Here is a 24315-nt window from a genome sequence, read left to right on the forward strand (position 1 = left end):
AGAGTAATTTGCCCCATCGACCATTTTAGAAAAGAATCTCTTTCAGAACAAAATATATACCTAGTATCAGTCAGCCTTATGTTTAATCTACAGAAAATATATTTAGATCATGAACGCTCATTCAGGCAGCCACGTACCTTCAGCCCACTGACCATCTTCGCTTAAAAGCACAAGAGTCAATCCCTTAAAGAAATACTGAGATTCTGAAACTTCACTAGGGGCAGCATGAGACCTTCAACATATCCCCTACTTAAAGCCAACAAGTTGTAGAAGTTCAGGCAGAGCTAATAAAGCCAGCATTTGGGGTTGTTTTGTTTGTTTTTTATTTTTTTTTTTAAACAGAATCCTTATTTTGGAAAAATCATAAGCAACTGACGATAACCCTTTGGAGATTAATTGCTTTCCACGCTGGACAGCCAGTTGTCTTCTTATAATGAGGCATTTTCTCCCAAAAGGTTTACTGAACTTGTTTTGTATAACAACAGGAGGGAAAAAAAATTAATTTAAAATATTCTGGTAATTCTTTTCTTTAAAGATTTCTTGATTTTCTTTCCCACTCCTGAATGCTACAGTGCCATAGCTAGGAGGAAAAAGAAAAAACAAACCACATAGAACAACTTCTTGCCATCTTCTTGAACATTTGTCAAACTAATAAACATTTTAAAAAAACTCCTGCAACCAACATACACTAACAGAGACCTGCAATTTAGGAGACAAAACTCCTAAAGACAACCTGCATAATGTGTGTTGCCTACACAGATTTTTTTTCACCTCAGTAGTTGGCGTGAGGGGGGAGCTGGTGTTCCTGGGATTCTCACTCAAATTCCTCCTTGGATCAACCAGTATGAAGTAAAATGCTGACTAGCAAAAGCTAAACTTCGCAAGGGGCTGGAGAAACCAGTCCTAGCTGGGCAAAGATGCTACATTTATGCTAACAAACTCGAGTCTCATCCCACAATCACCCACAGTTAAGTTGCTGTCACCGGTTTTTGCCTTGTGCTGCTCAGCAGGTTTCCAAACCCTGGCTGAAGTTCAGTGTGGGCTCGGAGCCACGCTCAGAGGCTGCCTTCAGAGCAGGGCAGCCGCCTGAAAAGTGGGAGTTTAACCATAAAGATGTCATTTTGGTCTCATGACTATACAGAGCTATCTCTGGCCTCGCAACTACTGGAACAGACATAGAAAAAAAAGGAAAAAAAGTGTGGCACAGGAGAGGAAAAGACCCTGCATAAAAATGGCAATAAAGCCACAGGACTAGTAGCCAGAGTGAAACAGGCACAGCGAGATGGGAAATTTAGCAAGTTCAGTCAGCCACCTGCTATGTAAAACAAAAAGTTAAGGCTAAAGAATTTCTGTGCATTAGACATCTCTCCCGTAACAGCTGGCTTGATTTGATAATCTTTTTTTCAGAGAAGACTAGAAGTAACAAGACAAGGCAGGTATACAAAACTTTTTATTGACAACAGAACAATAGAGAGGAACGTCACCACTTCCCATTCCTCAGGAATGTCTCCATTTCACAGTCAGTCTGCTAAAAGTATAGTTTCATGGTAACAAGCAACGCGAAGGCATGGAGCTGTGTGTAACCTCGAGGAAAACGTTTCAGTGCAGTGTAAAGGGACAGTGCAGGCCCCGTCACAACACACACGTGGCAGGCAACCGTATGCGCAGAGCCAACAGGCACAGATACGAAGCAGTTAGAAGTCTCAAATTATCTGCATCATTTCCGTCTAAGGGCAATACCTGCAGTGCCCCTCCACCCACGCTCTGTTTCAGAAGCAAATACTTTTCTTCCCTCACTCCTTTTGCTTCCCGTGTCCTCAAAGATGTTAGCACTTCCAACTGAATGGTACCGTGTCAGAGAATGCCTGAGCTTTTATACTTTGATACTTCATACCAGTTCATGCATGCACTTGAGCTTACTTTCAGAAGCTTACATTGACATAAAGAAGGAGGGGGGGGGGGGGGGGGGGGGAGAAGAAAAAAAAAAAAAAGTGCTGCATAAGAATAAAAGGACTTAATTGTTAATGCCTCCTTGCTAACGAAAGCGTTTGATAGCTGCTGAAGAGACTCCTTGTAATTTTTTATAAAGTGTGTATGCAGTCTACTTAACATCTTTAAGAAACTGCATGTCAAACTCTCGTAACAGAATTTCAAATACTCTGAAATTAAATTTGAACTGAGATTCAATCTAAACAACAAAATACCTTAATTTTCACTTTCACAGTACACAGAACTGCACACTGAGCGCAAGGTGAAAGCGCTTTCTCCTGCCTAAGTTCCCTCTGCCTGTAGAACTGTCCTTGGACCCTGTGTAGTAGCTTATACTTTTATTAACATTTATTAATTTATTATGTTTTTCTTGTACTTAGTGGATGTGCCTCTGGATGCGTAGACTGGTTGTTAAAGTGCTTTAAAATAAAACAAAAACCCCAACAAAAGAAAACATCCCTCAAAAAACCACAACAGATGGGAGAATTTTATCTGAAGGACTTTGTACAGCATTTACAATGTCAGCATAAAGCATCTGAAACATGAGCATTCCCTGCAGACTGATGCAGCGCAAGCAGCCTCATACATTAGATACTGCGATTCCTCTGGATTCAGGATGCACAATACTTACAAAAACAACCCTAGAAGCACAGACAAATGCTGGTGGCTCTTCCTCTTCTTTTTAGAAACATAATAAAAAAATCTGCATTACTCTCTCATAATTTAAATACATAAGTAATCTCCACTTTTATTACTTCATGACAATGACTTCAAATTTACATTATTTTAAGTACCGTCATAATAGCTCCATGTATAATACAGATATTTGCTGATATCCTGTCAGAAAATAAAAAAAAAACCAAACCTTCCACTATATAAAAAAAATTATGCTGGAAAGACAAAAACACAGAACAGGGACTTGGTACAGACTATGATTTCAGTTTTATATCAACCACAGTTAACCCAAAATTAACAGATACACAGCGATATTCAAAAGCAGTGCAAATATCTTTGGAGGTTAGAATAAAATTATACTACAAGAACATAAGACAGAAGAAATTAAAAGGCAAGTACTTCAAGTACAGGAACCAGTCTCTGTGAGGTCCATCTTAGTGTTAGCTGGGAGTTCCTTTTCCCGTCTTACTTCTTCCTCTGAAACACATTCGCCAACATTGCACCCGATGTAGTCAGCTGGCCCATTTTGTTCAAAAACTTGGTCTTTGTATCTTCACTCACAAGGCTCGCCGCAATCGACATGGAGCTAGGAAAGTAAAAAAAAATTTAGTGACAGAAGAATACAAAGAAAAAAGAAGGCTGGGCTGTTATTTAATAAGCAACTGAATTGTCTTTGCATTTTAGAAGTTTCAACATCAAAAAAGACGAGTCCGTTGAGAAGAATTGAAAAACCATTCCCACCAAGGCCAAATACACGCTGTTAAAATGATTATCATGTCCTCACAGTCCTTGCAAGAATTTTAAAATGTTTTTGTGCACTCTACTTTTCGGAAGTCACCAAATTAGCATTTGTTAGCTATTTGGCAATTGCACCTGTGACAAATATCTCTGTGAAAGATCAGCTTTACCTTCTCGCTGAAAATGTCAACCTTATTTAATATAAGAACAACAGTACTAGTTCAGACCAAGAATCTATCTAGCCCAAGTGTCCTGCCTCCGACAGTGGCCATCGGCAGACACACAGGGAGGAGTAAAAGCAAGGTAAGTACAAAACACTGGCCCCTCTCCTTAATTTCCAACTCTCTTATTTTCCAAATATTTCCACCTGAGCAGAGTTTAAAATTAGCGTGGACTGTCAATCTAGTAACTCCCAATGAATTGTTATTTTACGTTACTTTTTCAGCTTTCCTTCGATCCCCTTTTAATTTCTCGTAAATCTCACCCCGGGGCACTGAGTCCTACTGGGTCTACCCCCTTGCTGGGTAAAGAGCTTTCTCCTCCTGGGTGTTGTGAATGCGATTCCTGCTGCCTTTGCTTGAGAGTTCCTACTTCATACGTACTAGACAAGACAATGGAGAGTCCACAATTTTCCCATAAACTGGACTAGAAGGAGCAACGCGATCAATGCTGAACTTAAAAAGATGCTACAACTTTGAACAACATGTTAAGATACTATACCAATGCTGTGAGATTAACTGATTATTTTTTTTTTTTTTACTTAACAACATATCAGTGAGCTCAACTTCAAAAATATGTAACTGTTTAGCAATCTGTCTCAAGATAGAGTGCAACAAGGCAAATCTATGATAGCAGGAATATTAAGAAATATTCCATACTTCCTATATATTTGTAGTTAAAATGGCAAACATTTTTCAACATTAGACAGGGGCCAATTTTACAAAACGTTACCAGTAAAATTCTCCCTTGTGTGCTCAGCGTGGACTCTGCGTTTCAAAATTATACCCAAGATCACAAGATCTGTCTTACTGGCACAGGCCAGCTTCCAGGAACTGACTTTTCAGTCTGCAAGGTTAAAACCAGTTCTGTTAGACACTTTTGCATCAAGGCAGCTCAAGTTGAAGTTAACTCCAAATTCCTTCAACAGAATTTGCATGATTTCTTCAAAGGTAGCAGGGATGCACTCAGTATTTTTTTTTCCCCATTTCATACCACAGAAAAAGGTGCTTAGCGGTACCGAATGCTGGTTCTTTTTTAAACAGAGTACTTGAAAAAACAAAAGGGAAGCTTCTCACTAAAGCTGTACTGTGGTTTTACAGATAGCTTAATGGTATTATAACTGTATCCCCTCAAACGTACCCCTTATCTCTTCTACTTTTTAAGCTGAAGTGATGCCCTGCCTTCTGTGTTTCCACAGTGCGTAATCAATGGACCTAGATCCTTGCAAGGGCCTTAGGTATGCCTCAAATAACATAGCTAAAAGTACCACAAAGCATACTCTCAGGTATTTTTTTCAGTACATCTATTAATGGAACAGGTTATTCAAATCAATCGTCTCATTTTAAATCTTAACATTGGTTAAGATTTTCTGAAAGCTCTGTAAAGTTCCCCGTTATCTAATAGTGCTTAAGCATCATTTTATCTAACGTATGATGTCTGAATTTTTAGTAAAGTTTAAAATTCTGACAAGTGTTCTCGGTTTGTATCTCTTTTTAGGCAACATCTGATTAAAATTGACATTTTATTTAAAAAACAGTAATCTTTTTATGCTATTTAGCAGCCAGTGATGAAGATATATAGCTGTATGATTTACAAACTTTCAAAGTGAAATATTTCTTTCAGGCACAATCATATAGCCAGATATCTTTGGCTTGATAAACATCTCCAGTCAATGAAGGAATCGCACGTTTGCAGTTGATAAAACTTAGCAGGTAACTTAGTGCTACTGTAAAATGGATTTCTTGTGCAATTTCCCTCATTTTCACGATAAAGCATGGACATATAAAATATCTAAATAACAGTTTATTCTCGCTGTCAGCTGGCTAATGACAAGAAGCTATTCCAGCCTATGATGTATCCTCGAGTTGTGTCTAACTAGGGAAAGTGATTTGGGAAATTCCAAGCATTAACAACATCAAGAAAATAAAATTGCTCACTTCGGAAAATAAAGCCTACCAACTGGTGACGAATCTGTAATTTTAAGCAATTTGTGCTGTCAGGATTGTAATGATCCTGAATAAACTTAAGGAAAACCAGGAAATGTTCAATTAACTTTCAAAACAGTTTTGGGGGATATCAGCCATCTGATGTTAAAAATTAAAAATTGAGAACTGGAGTGTCTAGAAGTTTATGTTTTCTAATATTATGTTACTGTAAATAGAAAGATAATCCAAAACACTCAACATACTTAAAAGTTTAAATATGCCCAAAAAGTACTTCTATCACTATACAAATTGAACACTTAAACATAATAATAAAAGCAGTATGAAATCAAATAATTTGAGTCTCATGACTTTAAAAAGTAATCAGAGAACCCAACAGGACAATAATCTATCTTGTTTAAAACAAGCAGTCCTGTAGAAGAGTCCTTGTGTTTACTCATTATGCAAAACACAAAACAAAAACCAACCCACAAACAAAAATAATGTGTAAACATCGCATTTTTGACCAGTGTCATGCTACACAGAATTCTGCCTGTTTTATGGGGAAGCTTTAGGCCAAAACAAACATTCATACAGGACATTTTATAAAAATGAGTTTGTAACACAAGTTGTTACCCATGATTGAAATACCTTGTTAAGTGCTAAAGAAAATGTTTAACAAAAGTGGCTATCCAATATTTTAAAAGACAAAAGTTTAGTTTTGTTTTGTTTTTTTTTTAAAAAGTAATTTTGTGACCCCATATTATTTGACCAACCTTTTCTAACAGTAAGGGGCAAAAACAAGATAACCAAGAGCATCTTATGATTGCTTTTGGATCCAGTTTTATTTACGTGCATTCATTCTCATGTTGTTAACAAAAACCAGGAATTTATCTCCTAGTTGCATTTAAATCCTTCATCAAATATATATTTAACACTGAAATTAGGAACTGAAAATGGCAAGGGCTTCACAAGAAAAAGGAGATATTCATGTATACGAAAAGGTCATTACTTCAGTGGTAAAATATTTCATGTTAATTTGTACAGTAAGAGATTGCAACCATAGCCTGATTTTGAGTACAAAGGGGAAGGCTAATTAAAGAATGAAGCAACACATTGTGAAGACTTATCCTTTTCAAACCTTACAGTTTTCAGCAGTGGCATTCTAAAAGAAAATACACTGGATGTTGTATCATGTTTGCATTTATCTGCTTCTGCAATGGCTTAATAGGACTAACTGTGATTTCAAAATATGTTCATAAGAGGGATTTCAAGTAATACAGACCTCTTACATTTAGGTTAACGTGTTTGCACTGATATAAGCTAAAGCAAGGTAAGTCTAAACCCTACATGAAATAAAAGTTGATCACTCAAACTCTATCCACACAGAGAACAGCTTTGATGAACTAAATTGGTTAAAACATTTGAGAGAGGCAAAAGCACACATTTAAAAAAATAAATTAAAAATCCTGTCCATCCAAAGAGCTCAGCCAAGGAATTTTTTTCATAACCTTAGGTTTCACAGTTCAGTTAAAACAGGTAAAATAATAATTAAAAAAACACTTTAGGTTGAGATTAATGGTGTTCTTTAAAGATACCAGTTTGATATAGTGTACATTTGCTCTGTTCTTTCAGAATACATTTGCCCGAGAAGTATTTCAGGAAGTTGCTCAAGAAGTGATAAATTAATTTACTTCAAAAAAAGTTTATCAGACATAAAAGTCTTCTCTTATATTTAGATACATACACTGCTTTTATTTTTTTCTTTACATAGTCAAAGTCTGAAGGTGTGGCTTTTTTTATTGAACAAAGAATTAAAATGAAAAAAGAATATCAGTTAGTCTGTAGATTTAAGAAAAAGAGTCCATAAAACCCAGGCAGGGGAAATATTTGCAAAATAGCAGACGCCCATGTATGCAACTGATTCTAATGAACCAACTTGTTAGTCAAAATATTAAGCCATTGCTTATGTGGAGGGATGCCCTTGCACAGGTTGGTTGGGGAGAGTCTACAGCAATTGCTCAGCATCAGATCGGCACAGAGTCTGGCTGTTGTTTCTGCCTTATCACAGTTACACATTGGGTACCTACTACGTAAGGTACATAGTACAGGGAAGACCTTGATAAAACGAATGCTTACTTGCAAGAAGTAGAATGAGTCTTACGGGTCAACTAGCAAGTTTCTATCTTGTCAAGAATCAGTATTGGTAGGTTGTTTTCTGAGGAAACGGCTGGTTTAAGTGTCAACCTTTAATATAGCTGAAGGCAAGCTAAGCATTCGCCTTTCTTTAAAAATAAGAAGCAAATACACAGCTGCTGAGGAATCTGAAGGATACAGGAAGGGGACGGGCATTCAGGGTATGCGGTCACACAGGTACGCATGCCAGAAAGCGCCGTTTAAGAGAGGGCAGAAAGGATAAGGGCAAAAGTACAAAGCTTGAGGAAGTAACAGTGAAGCCCAGGAAAACACAACAGGATGAATGAATGCATTTTTTGTTTCCTGACTGACCGGTTATCCATGTTGCAAGCAAGGAATATGCCTATGGTGTGATTAAGTCAAATAAACCTAGTTCTTATTCTGTGAATAACTAGTATGTCAAAGAAATACCTATTTCATCATGAAAATAGCCACTCAACTGGAACACACATAGTCAGTCCAGTCCCTACTCCATAATATTGCCACATGAACAGGAGAGAGGAAAGAAGGTGACCGACATTGCATTCTTCATATCTTAAAGACTTTTCTATTTCTTCTCCCTTCAACAGGGCTTCTACATGACGAGACAGAACCAACTATCTTACCAGAACAGATACACTATGGATTGTGATTTCTTGTAGAACTTCGACATTTTTAGTCCTAAAATTATTTCAATTCTAAAGTCTGAAGTTCATTTCTAGTACACCTTTAAGAGTTGACCTGATGCTCATATCTCAAATGGATTCAGTTCTTACTACACTCCATTCATTATCAACTACACCCCATTCATTATCAACTACACCAGTAAACAGGCCATTTACCACATGTAAAGCCTGCGATATTTTATTTGGTGCATGAGAGACTGGCTCTTTTTCCACGCCACACCTCTTCAGTTCTTGTACACCTGTCCTACTTCAGTCATTCTCAATCTACTGGTTGCTTCCAGGATTTTGCCTGAGCTCTTTCAAGAGGTAATTTCTACCGATTTGTTACAGATATGTAAGCATGACATAAGTTTCAGTAATCACCTTGATTCCCACGGCAAAGTATCAAGACCGAGGACAGATTCTCTTTCTCAGATACCTACTGCTTCTTCTTGAAATCTTCCTAGCAACACTGCTAAGGATTTGTTAAATTATATTATAATCCATGAAAAGTTACCTGCTGATATGCCATTCCAGGGAACAAGCAAGCAAAAAACCACATACTCCTCATCATAATGACACTGAGCTTTCCAAACTTGTGGGTGTTAGCTTCTTTTGTTATCCAGAGAGACACACACACATATGATACCACCTCTACCACAAGGCAAACTGAGACCTGATACCTCACTGGAGAGCTGGGTTTACGGTGCATTTGTAGAATGGATGTTTTACGGAAGCAACATAGTTGGCATTTACCCAAAGCCAAGATATTTACTGAACAGCACAGTCATGCAGGTAGGTCAGTTTATACACTGGAGAAACTGTTCTGTTCTCCTGTGTACTAGTCACATGCAAGCCAAGGCAGCAGTCTGGAGCAGGTCCTTGTCACGACCAGAACAATTCCTTCAGCCTGCAGGCCATACCCATGAACGAGAATTGCAAGATGTGTGCCACATGTGTTGCTCTAAGCACTTAGGCCAAGCACTCCCTGCTTTCTCAGATTCAGGACAGAAATTCAATTACTGCTTTAAAGGGATAAAAAAAATTAAGAAGAAAGTAACATGGGAAAAAAGAATTTCATTGCTATGATACAAATAAAAATGTGTTGTCCTGTTGTTTTACACTGGAGACAGAAACAACCACAAAGTGAATTAAACAAATTTCCTAAAATCTGCTTTCAAACATGGAATGTGTCAGTGCAGGATTTCTGGTCACAAACCCCAGACACCATTACGGAATACACTAAGCAGAACATTACTCTGGAGGTACAGAAAAAAAAGTCAGACGTAGAAATCTTACCCCTGTGGTTCTTGGACGGTCTTGTTTTCCACTTTCTGTTCACACTCTTTTATCATGGAGCTTAAAATAACCTAAGACACATCAGGAAGAGATATAGATGACTTTTTTTCTTTTACATTAAGTCTTTGTACAAAATCTACTCCACAACTAATTCTGACATTAGCAGAACTGTTTAAAAAGTTTCTCTGTTGTTTTTCAAGTGCATTTAAATTCCAAATATCTGATAATGCCTTGTGGCTAGAAACAACAAAACCATTCAAAATACTTTAAGGAAGAAAGTGTTTTTGAAATAGTTACACGAGTTCAAGACTCCTTCCTGCTTCCCCGGCTTTTTAAAATAGAGCTAAAGAAAACTCACTTCTGTGACACACCTCCTTATCTTCCTTTTTTCAAACAATACTTTTATTTATTAGCAATTACCTTTGACACACATTCATCTTCCCTCTATTTTCTTTTAGAGAGTTTTCAAGTACCTTTTAAAATCTGTATCTTTCCCAACATTACATACGAAAGAAAAAGCAAAGAAAGAAAAGAAAAAAAAGTGCGATGGCATCCTGAGACAACATCTTAATGGCAAGGAAGTGCTAAAGCAAACATGCTATGAATCAAGGCTTTTTTTTCTTTACTTAAGCAATTACAGTATTAAAGGTTTCTGCAGAATATTTGAGACTAAAAACACCCCCAGGCTGATATTTTACATTTCTCCAGCATATGAAAAACGAAGGAATGTTTCCCAATAGCAGGTTTTGAAAGAGATCACACTATTCATTGGACAGGTATAAAACTCCCTACCCTACCCACAACAGTACTGTTTTAACACATTAAGACAAAAGCATTTGAAACACTTAGGCAAAACAGTTGCAATGCAGAATGTGAGACTATAAACATATATATATACACACACATATACACGTACCCACTACATAAACAGAACCTTTCTCTGCTCACAGCTCACAGCACACCGCTCAAGCACTTTCCTTGTGACACTAAACTTAAAATCTCAAAGCTACAAGCAACTGAAATTAGTAGTGTCTTACCAAAACCTGAATATAGGCAATAAAGGGAAAAAACCTAATTTCAATCTCTAAAATATGTGACTCATCATGAAATCTCAGTGACTAACAGTTACTACCAAATGATAACTATTTTAAAATGTATTTATATACATTAAAAAGCTGATTTCTTTCAAATCCCTATTAGACAGCTGCAGCACAAGATATCCTTTGAAACCATTTATTATACTGGTAAGATGTGGCCCGGTCTGCAAATCTGTGCCACTGTTCACTCTATTTCTCCAAAAGTATTCCTTCGACATTTGAAACTGTTTAGGTAGCAGATGCCATACACTCTTGACTATTTCAGAAAGCAGCATTCAATCCTGCATACGAGTCTAACAGGACTACAGCTCTTATTGCTAAGTTTGCTGTCCTTCAATTGCATAAATATTATGCAAGTACTTAAACTCAAGAGGACAGAGGTACAAGAGAAACGCATTCAGAATTCCAGTGAAAAAGCAAGCTTTTCTTCCTGTATCAGAAGAAAAATGGAATTTATAAGCACAGCAGCTGTAATTTTTGTTATTTAGCATTTCTACCTTTACAGTGGAGCACTTCTACATTTTTGTACAGCTATCTGAATCTAGGTGTTCCAAATATCAACGATATGAAGTCTCGATCAAGGGGGAGAATAAATTCAGCAAGGACCCAGAAATCATTTGAATGCTGGGACGGAGCCCTCATCCATTGCACAACTCCTTCCGGGAAGGCTGCATAATTCTCAGAAGAAGTGGAGTAATTCTTCCCTCTTCCCCAAATTAATTTGACTTAAAGTTCAGGGTGAACAGAGGAAACATAAATATAGTATCACATGGCAATTTTACATTATGATACTTGCACATGCTGATCACACTTATTCTTCTAGGTTCTCTTTGTTTTGTTATAGGACTGACTATGGAATCATTTACACCTCCTTCAAGAGAGTTATTTTAGAGATTTAACTCTACATTTAGAGAAATTTAAGAGACATAACGTGTTTAAGCATTATAAGCAATACTGCTGATGGACTAAGTATTTTTATCCAGTACTGATTATATCTCACGATCATGCAACTCAAAATCCAATTATTTTTGAAAAGAAAAAGAGGACAAGTAGAGAAGGGAAAGAAGGGACTTGGCACGGAATTACAGAGATGCTGGCAAAATATCTGAAATGTTTGCACGAGGTGAAATGTTTATTTTAAAGATGAGAGGGTCTGGCTTAAATGCCCAACTTGGACTGTTGTTTATATGAATGAAAGGAAAGCAAGTATGAGGGATAAACGGAAAACACTGCCTGACAGGATCACAAGCCAATTCTGCAAATGTTACGTTTCCAAGATGAGCATAAACTCTGTACTGATGTTTTGAGCCACAAGATCTAAGGCTCTGTGAATGAGAAAATATGTTTTTGTAACTTATATGCCATTTGAATCGTGAATAACACCACAGTGACCAGAATAATTACAAAAGGGTTAATTCTGTTTATGCAAATGTCTAGTTATTTGAAACAGTAAATCACATTTACTTCAGAGAACGTACTTCTAAGACACAAGGCTTGAAAGACAGACACTAGAACTAACTGGGTCTCAGAGGTCTCGATCATAGCGCCTACAAATATCCTGTTATAGCAAGGAACTGATTAAGCACCAGATTTCCATTCCTACAGTAAAAGCTGTAGTGAGTTTTCTAACCCACTGGAGCAGGAGTAAATATTTTGAATTTTATGTTTCCCTCTGGGTAAAAATAAAGCACTTGGCATCGTGCCTGAAGCCAATCAATCACAGTGAGGTAGCACATGGTAAAGGGGGATTGAGAGCTGTCTTTACTTATTCATTTACTTATTTTTAAGCCAATTTAAGCCTTCAGTTCCTTCTCTGGCTACAAGACTCAAACTCAACCAAATAAGCTCTTTCGTTCTAATTCAGGGCATCTTTTGAACGGACTATGCTCTTAAACCTTAGAAGTTGCACTAACTACTGTACAAAAATGAAGTACTAGTATTTGTATCAGTTACCCATCAGTTAACGTGACAGAACCAAGAAAACTAAACTAAACCAAACTTTTGCCTACCGCAGCTGTTAGATGTATTCTTAGACTTCCCAAAAGACAATACATTTCCCAGCGCTCTCTAAATACAGAGCATCATCAATACCAGACCTCCCCCAGTGCTGCCTGGGGGTAAGGAACTGCAATTCTGTCGCCTTTGACTGATGCTCAGGTGCCTACCATGCCTTCTGACTCGGCCCTCTGAAGTCAGATTCTTTCCTTTTTAGGTCTGAAAGTTCCTCAAATTAATTCACCTCCAGTTCCACGTATCATAAATAATATAGAGAAAATAAAAGAATGAGACTATAGGCTACTAAACCAAAAATTTAACTGGAAGAAGCAACTTTGTTACCAAGTATAAGAACTTAGAACTCCTAGAGTCATATTAATTATGTCACTTTTGCAATCATAAGGAAAAGTAATTAGTTTTCTCAAGTATAAAGTAATTCCTGAAGTGCAGTATTAACCTTCAAAAACCGGAAACGCATTCCTTTTTACATTTTGATTAAATCTTTTCCTCCATCACTTGAAGCGTTCATACTGTCAAGATTTTCACAACATGCAACTAAATCAAGTCTCCTGTTTTCTGCTACTGACTTAATATCTATGTGTTTCGGTCTCTATTAGTGTTCATCAAATATTTAGAAAAAAGCGCACAGACATACAGCCAAATTTTTCATGTTTCTTAAGTCAGCTTCTCCTCCTAACTCTTCTCTTGCTACTTTCTGTTATCTCCTTCTATGAGAGAAGATCTTGTTAGTTCCCGTGTTATCCTGTCTGCTTATTGTGATCTGCTTTTTGCATTTCACTGAATCACAGAATGGTTGAGGCTGGAAGGAACCTCTGAATGCCATCTGGTCTAATCCTCCTGCTCAAGCAGGGCCACCTACAGCCAATTGCCCAGGACCATCTCCAAGCAGCTTTTGAACATCTCGACGGATGGAGACCCTAGAGCCTCCGTAGGCAACCCGTGCCAGTGCTTGTTCACCCTCAGTGAAAAAGGTGTTTCTTGATGTTCAGACAGCAGCCTCCTGTGTTTCAGTTTGTGCCCACTGCCTCTGGGCCTGTCCCTGGGCACCACTGAGAAGAGCCTGGATCCATCTTCTTCCCACCCTCCCTCCAGGTATTTATACAAATTGATGAGATTCCCCCCAAGCCTGCTCTTCTCCAGCTGAACAGCCCCAGCTCTCTCAGCCTCTCCTTGTAAGAGAGATGCTCCAGTGCCTTCATCATCTTTGTGGCCCTTTGCTGGACTCTCTCCAGTATGTCCCTGCCTCTGTTACACCGAGGAGACCAGGATTGGACACAGTACTCCAGATATGAAGAGCATCCCATTTATTTCAGCACTATACTCTCCTCATCCTCTTTCCTGAGCATGCCTGCCATTTCTTTCCTGTGCTCCACCATTTTCATCTGCATTTCCTTGGACATATAATGACCACTGATTTTAGTATATCCTTGCTTTGATGAAAAAACAGATGGTAAAAACATTTCTTTTTTCTTCACTCTGCAGAGATCTGTGTTTCTGCGTGCATTTCTGACAGTTGAATATGACTCCACAGATGTACTTGGCTTAGAAATTCCTTTTAAATTATTTTACTGTTTTTAAATCATGTGACCTACTCCTTATCAAAAAAACCCCTCAATGCTATGATACTTCTTATGAATAGGTCTCCTTAACTTTTAGCTTTTAGTACCATTAACATTTCAACTTTTGCTGCCACCTGCATCTCATACTCAGTAAACATAGCTGCTCACCTCATGCTCTGGCGAGAGATGTTCCATGTCAATTCGTAAACACTTAAGTCCCGGTAAAAAGTGATTGACCATTAAATCCTCTGAAATAACTAAAAACCAGGTTGTTAAGGTTGTGTTCTGAAATTGTATAATTTTATTCTACTGAACACAGGAACAAACTACAGCAGCAAACCCCAAGAAAACAGAAAAGCATTTGCCACTTCAAGGACTAATAAAAAAAACAGAAAAGAGGTCCTAAGTATATTTACCTTCATATATTTCAGACACCCACAGCATTCTTTTCATATTTTTTTTTCAAGTTAGTGGTTAAGATCAAGGGGTTTGGTTTTGTGTTATTTAAAGTACCTATCAGTTCCACCTTCTGTGAAAACTTACTCTTATACCGAGCAGATCATATTTTACATCACACATTCAAAGACAAACTTAGTTATTTTTCAAGTATTAATCTCCTCCGCCCCCCGCGAATTAACTGCTAAACCTCCCATACAAAAAGGATACAACAACAGGAAAGAGCACTGTAGGCTTCAAACAGGTGTGTAGCGATATCCAGTCTCTTAGAATCCACAGACTGCTGGTTGTTGACCAAGGCTAACTTGTGTAAGTGTGGAATAACAACTGTAAAAGTAAACGTTGGAATAACTATTTTGAAATTGTTTTCCGTAGACTTGCTTAGTTAGCATTGAACAGTTGCTAAGTGGCAATCGCAGGCATCTGAAGCATCACACATCAGTGTGGAATAAGAACTGCAAATAATGGCTTTTGATGGGACTGCCTTTATAAATTTAAGTGATCAACTCAAACTTGAAATAAAACTGTGGTAACACCAACCAAAATAAAGAGGTACCCTCAGAGTACCTTTGAAATACTAACAGTTTACAGAAAATATTTTGCTGCTAAAGCCATTCAAAATATGCTTCTATTTTCCAAATACAGCTGATAACCTAGTGACAGAGATATGCATGTCATGAGAAACCTTCACTGACTGCAGAGGAAGCCTATCCCGTGAGTTTAGCCTGCTAAACTAGATGCCTGCAGTTGGGAGGCACTACACCTCCTTGTGCTTTGATTTCAAGTATCTTTAAGGCAGTCTAACAATCAAATTTGCTCTTCTATGTGCTTTACGTTTCAGGGCCATGAAACAAAGCTGTTTTGTTAATCTGGGATGCACTTACATTTAAGACGTGTGGAATACTTGAAATTTATATGCTAGCAGGGGTGAAGCAATAGGGTAAGTGGGGGAGAGCTGGTCACTGCAGCAAAGTGACCAGTCCCTTCCAGCTCTGGAATTATTCATCACCATGTTCTGGTGTTCTATATACACACCAATGTTCGGCAAAATGAAAATTATATTAGCAAAGTCTTAAATACTGGGACATATCAAACACTGAAAACAAGAGTTTCCATCAAACTTTTTGTGAAGGAAAAAAAATAAGATCTATATAACCAGCATACTATTAGCGTTAGGACAGAAAGAAGAAGAGTGTATCTTCCCACTGATGCAACTTACATTCATCTCTAAATCTGGGCTCAGCATTAGGTCCAACTCTTCCAAATGTTTTTATGATTTCTGTATGTAGAGAATGTTGGTCTTGATATTGAGGGTCCTCCAGGAAAGATGCCAGCTGCATTTTTACTCTTTCCAGAAGCTTAAGTATTCCCAGAGAAATAAAAAGTACACAAAAGAATGAAGATGCTAGAAACCATTATGGTCAGTTCAGAGTATGCCTATAATGTTCCATATTTCAGATGACAAACCTTGGACCTTCTGTTAATTTACATTTTTTTTCTGACAGGATGTTCCAAATTCCTCGCTGCAGTGTTACATTTTAAAGACTGTCAACAGTGTTTTAATCTGATCTATCTTTAACAACAGATGGGTGCTTCCATAGAGCCGGTCTTTTGTCCTGAGGTTTCCTTGGTTTTGAAACTCGCATTTGTTACCTGCTATTAGAATTTCCCCCTTACTATTAGTATCTGTGGAGTTTTCCTGTTCAATTAGAAGTGAATTCATGTGGGGGTTTTTTGTAATGTATCTCAGTTAGTATGCTGAAAACACTTCTGCAGAGGACAGAGATGTAAAAGTAAGCATCATGAAATCAATGGAATTAAAGATTTCTTCAACTAAAGGCTAGAAAAACTGAAAATACAAATATATCCAAGACGATGTAGAGTATTTAATTTGCATTCAAAGTTGTAAAAACAACATTTTCTGATACATTTTGGAAGGCAATAACACCTCTGTTCTCTAAGGCTTATTGTAATTAGTGCAATGGATACAGTAATTTTTGTGTGGTAACAAAACAGTATTCTTCCCAAACTGATTATAGGCATGCATTCCAAGCTACAAAATTGTAACTTATCCATCTTCCAAGTACTTGTGAGTCATCACTGACTTCTTACTCACATTTCCTCAAACACATTCTTTTAGAATACGTTGAAATTACAGGAAGAATGCAAGCTCTGCAAAAAGTTGCAAGGACTTTCAGAAGAAATTTGATTGTACACTTATTATATAAAACAAAATACAGTATTTCTACTGCTTATAGCAGAATCCTGGGTGTCTTTTTCAGAGTTCTGATCTATTACCAAAGTTTCATATTTAAAAAAAACAAGGAGGAATTGCATATCTATATTATCCTCAAGGATTATTTCAGTTATGTCACTATGATGTCTTCTAATGCCATCTTGGACACCATGGGCTAAGCCAGCAAATATGACAGGAACCACAAGAGACTTGTGCTCTTCTAAAGTACTTGGAAGCCAAGTTGAAGCATCTAAAATGGTACAGTATACTTATGTGGAGGTAACTGAATCCCACCACCACTTCTTGGTTAGCATTTCAAAAGTAAAGCTACTTTATTTGGAAATAATGGACTTGGATTTCTCAACTGTATTGGAGAGTGTTTTAAGAACATTTTGAGCATGGGATTTCCCGTCTTCTAGCACAGGCCTCCCCCTCTACATAGCTGCTTTCTTTGTTTATGTTTGGCTTGATATTTAGAAGGAAATGTTTTTATTAGTTAAAAGAGGGTTGGTTTGTTTAAAAAAAAGAAAAAACAAGATCATTGCAAAACTGGAAGGCATTTTGGAAGAATTAAATTATAAGCTGCTTTCTTTTTTTTTGTCTCCAAGTTCATGAATAAATTACTAGATTTATAAAAAAAAGCACCCACTTCTTATGCTGTAACAACAGCAGCCTGACAACAGGTGGTCTTACCTCTCTCTGAGTAACAGTTTCCATGATGGTCCCAAAAGCAGGAATTGTTGCAATCCTTACTGAACTACAACAGAAAAACAGAGTCTTTAAGATGTACTAAACATTAAGAATAAAATTAATTAAAAATTAAAGCAAAATTACAAAATTAGTACTTTAAATTACATTAGGTTCTAGCAATGACAAAACAAGAAAAGCAGACCAGGAAAAGGACAGACAGGATTAACTCAAGGTCTCAATGTGAAACTCACAATTCAGGATCACTGGACAAGGTAACAAGGGCTGGAGCAACCCGCTTGTCAACTAAGGCTTCACTCATGCCTCGAAGAGTCAGCTGTAAACCAGTCAACATGCAATAAAAAACGGTTTGGTAAACTTAAAGAACTGGGTTAGCTGTGACTGAGGATGGGCAGGCAGACTCTTGGGGTTTTTCTTGGTTTAGTCACCCACACAAGACATTAAAATGATTAAGACTCTATTCATGCTGTAGCATTTATTAGTAACAACCTGTTAGTGAGATTAGCAAAGCATCCCTCCTCAGCTTGAAAGAAATATCACATCAGTACGTCCAGGAAATGAAGTACTATGGTTGTCTATCAGAAATTACATACAGCCAAAACTATTTTGCATTTCAGTAACGCAGATGATATTTAATTTTGCAGTAGTAAAGCTGATAGCATTACTGAACACATTAATATCCAGCTTTCTGCTAGAAAAGATGTAAGCGAATTTCAAAACAGAGAATATGGTTAAATATAAACACCACAAAAATTAAATGACATTGATTTAAGTTTTGTATTTAAAGTTTATTCAGCAATTTTATCTGGCTTAGTTCTAGGTGTTGCAGTAAACCTTTTTATTTACAAGTAAGTGGTTTTGTTTATAAGTAATTCAGTTTTTGTTGGAATAAGAAACAGAACTGATGGTTATTTCTTCCTAAGTATTAAGAGGGATGCTTAGGTATATAAGACAGTCAGGAAACTTACATTTCAGGGTCACTGGAGAGAGTAATGAGAGCAGGAACAACTCTCTGAGCTACCAGAGTTTCATGTACCCCCTTCACCAACAGCTGAATGGTCGGAGCAGGGGGGTATCACAGGTGATGCACGGAAAGAGCGAGCACAGTATCATGGGAAGAAGAACGGCACAACCAAGAGAGAGAAAGAAAAAACACAAAAAGCAAACCAAAATTAGAAGCTAAGCAAATACTGCTACACTAGTGCTTCATATACGCAAAGGCATGAAGAAAGCTGAAGTGGTCTGGCGATCAGCACAAACCTGACAAATTCAACAGTATGATGTTTTCTCTATTTTCAGCTATTTGAAAACTTGGCCTCTCAAAAGTTTAGCAAGTAATTACATGTTATAATTCAAATACTACTATAATTATGTAGTACAATTATACATATGATGTGTAATTAAATACTGAAACAGTGCTAATTTGAGTTTGACAGTTTAATTTAAATGCTGTTACTAACTCAATGGAATAGTACTTATTTTATTAGGTGGCTGTCACAAGCAAAATAGATGTCTTCAGCTAGGCCAAATGCCTGTAGTTTTCCCACACTGAGTGGGGGGAAAAAACCTTTTAGACCCTTTTTCAGGTCCCTATGTCAGGCCTTTTACAATGCGACAAATAGCACCTTTCCAGATGCCACTAAGCTTTCCTCAAAGTCATTCAGGACTATTTCAGATTTAACTGCCATTCAAGCAGTATGTATGAGAAACTTCCCAAGTTTCCCTTGCTGGTCCATGCAGTCAGAAAATGGAGAATCCTTGGCTTATCCATTAAATGTATTTCACCAAGTCTTTTTGCAAACTAAGGAAGAGATATATTTGTTGCAATACATCCCAAATGTTAAAACCTGAGATCGTAGTGAAATTTATTATTCATAAATATGTGGAATTTGTTTGAACTTATATGTTTCCACATGATTTTTACATTAGTTACGTAGCTATATGCAAGTATAAATTTACTTAATATGCAGCAGATGCCCTTTACATGTTTTCTACATATGAAAACCTACTAATTGTCAAAAATGACAAGTTCCAAACTTTCTCCATACTCAGCAAAGTAGCTTTTTTGTCTGCAGTAATCAAAAAGGCAGTCTTAGTATTTCCACTTTGTATGTCATGTAAGGAAGTCTGCTTATATTTTATGGTTTTAGGAGATAAACATGAAGAGCTTATTTAGCAGTTTCTGCAAGAAATTTGAAATGTCTTTTTTAATATTTGGCTATGTTCTAATTAGTCAAATTACACCATGAACACAAATTAAATTCTATGCTTTCGCCCCTAGCTGTTTAACAAGTAAACACGTATGATCCATAGCACAAGGGGAAAGCAGTAGGTGTCAGTATATCACACAGTACCAAAAGCAGGCAATACTTACACCCTCTAACTAGAGAAGGTTTTAGATTCTGCCACTTAAGCATTCCTGCTTTACCAACTCTGAATTTAAAAAAAAGGTAAACTGTGAAAGACTGGAAGGAACCTGACTTTCCAGAAGCCTTCTATACAAAGCAGTATTTTTTGTTAAGCAATATTCGTACGTGCATGCACACACGTACTGAACATATTGTGGCCTTACAGATAATAACTGAAGAAGGAGGAATGGGGAGAGAATTACTAAGCTGCGTAAGAACGTTTGCCTTATTGCTGCAAAGCACCTGGAGAGGGAAAGCTGCAACTTTCTATACTTGCTATTCAGAAAGTACAAGGAATGACAGTTCAACTACTACATTTTACCATTAATATATTTCACAATTATTTAGAGTGGCAAAAACTTAAAGTGCTGATGCATACAGTTTATGGGCTACTCTTCAAACAGCTAATAAGGACATAGCTCACTGTTTTACTACTACGATCTTACTCTCATATGCAGATTTACCAATTTTCCCATTGCTTAAAATAGAGAATGCTTACTATTTTCAATTTTGAACAATTAGGGACTTGGGCTTTCTTTACTAATCTTAATTTTGAGAAAAGTCTAGAGGTAATGTGGTGCTTTGAAAAAAAAATGCTTGGGATTTGTATAATTAGCAAACAGTTTAGTATGATCTGAGCTTCATGACTACGTGGGCTGCCACACTTCTAATTATGGTAAAGCATGGTAAACAGCATTGTTCTGTATTACAGAAAATAAAACATGCTTCATAATTCAAGTGTCATTCTGAAGATAAGTGTTCCTAGCCTTGAACCTAAACAGACCAACAAAGCTTTTAACTCAACTATGCGCTTCATGTTCAAACCAGCAGCAATCAAATCTGTTTGCATCAACATTCAAATGGCAAACTACTGACAAATGGGAAACGTTAACACAGAAGCAACAGAAACAGCTGGATGGGCAAAGCCATGCAGCAGCATGTAAAGTTACAGTGAGACAGACAACGCAAATTTTCATCCTGTTTTGAATCCTCTAGATCAATGTGAGATCGTTACTTATGCATACTATACCTTAAAAATGGTAGCACAAAGCTTCCTGCCCGCGAATCACTTCTGTGTCCTTCCAATCCTTAACAGACTCTCAAGGTTTGGTAACGCAGCCTGGCAGGCCCAAATCACAGCAGTCTGTGCTGCTGTACAGACCCTGTGCTGCCCAGAATCGTTATGATTCTCATAGACCTGTCCTGCAGGTGACATACTCTTTACCCTATTATCTAATTGCCGGGCTTCGCCATTCAGCAGCCTCTCAGATGTCAGAAATTCCTTGAATGAAGGAATCTTCCAAGAGTGAAACCAACTATTACCACCTCTTTACACAGGTGACTTCCCAAATTTATATATTGTCATGTATAAGCATGTATGCTATTGCTATCAAGGAAGTGGCAATATGATATCTTCTCAAGAGAGAAAAGTATCTGCAACAAAGTTGCCTTATGCTTTAGTAAAAATTGAAGTATACCAGGAAACAAGCAGTCAAATAGCATGCAGGACTGCCCAAAAATAATCAACATGCTGTTGAATTGGAAAAGAAACAGCAACCAAGAAAACAGCCTATTGTAACTGAGGTCTTTCACATGTTTGGCTAATGCTTATTTTAAAAAAAAAAAAGCTTATTATTACAAACATAAAATATAAGCAATGTTCTCGTTAAATTAAAAAGAAGAAAAAACCCTCAAACAACAACTCAAAAGAGTATTTTAAGGGTGACCAAAAATTGTAATCTCCTTTTTAAAGGCAGGAGAAAAAATAAAAAAAAAAAAGAGACAAGGCTGGATGTTTTCAACTGAAGATTCAGTATATGTCTTAAAGTGGTTGTTTAGTGCTTTATCTGCAATGGCTTGCACAGTTGCAGTAAGGAATGCAAATGGTTACGTTAAGTCCTCTTTTTTCCAAGGCAGACTTGAGATTTGTTTTTGCTATGGATACAAGGTGGCAGGTTCAGCTAGAGGTCCACTGCAAAACTATGTCAATGAGTCCAATGTGGAAGAAGCCAAAAAAGAAAAAAAATAACAGAAATGGACTGTGATAGTGTGATAAGAAATATGTCTTTCTAACATGCCAAAAAAAGGTAATCTCTCTGTTCATCAAGTGGAGTACGTCCCAGAGTTTTTGTATATGCTTTTTTTAAACTAACACTCGATGAAACAAAGGCATGACGTGAAAATAAAAGCAAACTTATTAGTTATATGTAAGTCTTTGTATTTATCCTGAAGAAATTTATAGATGTTAAGGGAAAGATGAAGCTGTCGCTATGTAGCAAGTAATCATAAACTATTTTAAATTTTACAAAAAAATACAAATTTGGTTAAATGTATGTTTTTACTACCATATTTGGCACCAGTGGAAACTAGTTTGAATTATAATGTGAGTGCCTTGCACGAGTATACACAAAAAGTATTGAAAACCAATAACTTGTGAATTAGGCTACCGACAATGTGTTGAATAGCAACAGCAAATATCAAAACGCAGAGATTACAGTCGTTCATGTTTATCTACAGACCTAAGCAAACACATTTGACAATGTATTTAATTCTGGTTTGAACACAGTTTAGCAATGAAATGCGTTTTCATCATCAGGAAAGTTTTTTCAGCATGCAATAATCAGAAGGCAACAATCAAGTCAGCAGCAGATCAAAGAACACATACACAGTTACTACAGCAACACCTTGCAAGTGGCTAATGACAAACTGCTTAATGAAAGATGTGCTGTTGAACAGAGAACAGACACAGAAAAAAAAATGCACAACTTCCTGCTCCATCACACAGTACACAACTTATTTAAGCCATTTATTATTTTTAAGAATGTAGCAACATTATTTGAATCACTGTTTTTAAAAAAATGAACTCTAGTTTTAAAAAGGTGTAAAAAAAAGTTTGGGTAACACTTACCTCAAACATTCTGGCAGCTGTACATCGAACAAGAGCAGAAGTATGGACAACTCCATACCATAAGACAGTTAATAGCAGCTCATGATAAGCTGGGTTTGCACTAAAAAAAAAAAAAAACAAAAACAAAAACAAAACCACAACTCAAACCCTGAATATGTTCTTTGCCTGCAGAATGTAGTCGCAAGAATCCATTGCTAAACAAACCTAAAGGTCCAACATTTATCCCTTCTGAAGGGCATGCAACGTGTTGCTGTCTAGAAAATATGTTGCATTTTGAAGTTCATTTCTTTAAAAAAGCTAATAATATAATTTTGAATAAATTATGACACTGAACTGAATGCAAATACACACCTAGAACACATCCTAGTAGTACGGAAAATAAAAAAGGAATCTCAGTTTTATCCTCAATCACCGTTTTTTGCCTTTTTTTTTGTTTGGGTTTTGGTGTTTCTTTTTTACCCTTTAGAATTTTTTTTACCACTACATTTTTAATCTAGAGATTAAAAATTTAAGTTCTGTGAAACACCAAGGCGGGGGAAAAAGCAAGTATACCCTTTATTCACCCAAAGCATCACAGTTTTTAACGTTACAGACAGATTAGCAGCTTTTAATAAAAACTTCTAACGTATTTATATCTAAGTCAACCCCAAGGTATATTCTTTACCCCAGTTCCACAAAGGAAGCTTTCAGGCTATCAAGAGGAGCATGGGATAGTGAAAGCATGGTCATTACATCTTCTAAGAATCCAACTAACAGCTTGCGGTCTTCTTCCTGAAAGAAGAGCATACAATGTTGAGTGTAGTAGAAGTATTGCTGCGGTTCCGATGACCTACAGCTACAAAAGAGACAAACTATGAATGCGAACAAACTAGATTTGGCCTTCAACGATCTTCTTACAAACTTCAAAAATGTGGTTTAAGAACAAGAATCTTTCAAAGCAAACACAAGAAGAGACTGTATTTCTGTATTTCATCAAATAAGCACATACTCTTGCACAAATTACACAAGCTATTTTACTACAGAAGCTCTGTACTTAAGCACTTTCGTGGCTCCTGACAGTTTCTGATTGATAACAATTCACTAAACATTTGAGATGAAGTATTTATTTTTTCCTGTAAGCTACATATATGCCAGGCCATAACTGCTGGTTACTGGAGGATTAAGTAGTATTATTTATGGAGCGTTTATTTAGTACTAGGTAACACTAAAATTTTAAGACTCCAATTATGCCCCAAATGACAATTT

The 24315-nt window shown here is 36.9% G+C and overlaps 1 protein-coding gene across 4 annotated transcripts in view; it reads right to left on the bottom strand.

The window, feature by feature from the left end:
* Window positions 1-1433: 1433 nt before the first annotated feature.
* RELCH (RAB11 binding and LisH domain, coiled-coil and HEAT repeat containing) overlaps window positions 1434-24315 on the bottom strand; it is an 85378-nt gene continuing 62496 nt past the window's right edge. For 2 of the 4 annotated variants that reach the window (XM_074576116.1, XM_074576119.1), the window contains 9 exons: window positions 23735-23841; window positions 23071-23170; window positions 18723-18805; window positions 17740-17803; window positions 16030-16168; window positions 15021-15137; window positions 14523-14611; window positions 9683-9753; window positions 1434-3250 (listed from right to left, as the gene is read on the bottom strand). In XM_074576116.1, the coding sequence (XP_074432217.1) occupies window positions 3130-3250; window positions 9683-9753; window positions 14523-14611; window positions 15021-15137; window positions 16030-16168; window positions 17740-17803; window positions 18723-18805; window positions 23071-23170; window positions 23735-23841 (891 nt within the window). In that variant the 3' untranslated portion in view covers window positions 1434-3129. Of the gene's footprint in view, window positions 3251-9682; window positions 9754-14522; window positions 14612-15020; window positions 15138-16029; window positions 16169-17739; window positions 17804-17987; window positions 18071-18722; window positions 18806-23070; window positions 23171-23734; window positions 23842-24315 lie in introns of all 4 variants that reach the window. The other 2 variants (XM_074576117.1, XR_012585630.1) reach the window with 2 other exon arrangements.

This window comes from Larus michahellis, chromosome 2 (assembly GCF_964199755.1).
Source record: "Larus michahellis chromosome 2, bLarMic1.1, whole genome shotgun sequence".
NCBI classification, from domain to species: Eukaryota; Metazoa; Chordata; class Aves; order Charadriiformes; family Laridae; genus Larus; species Larus michahellis.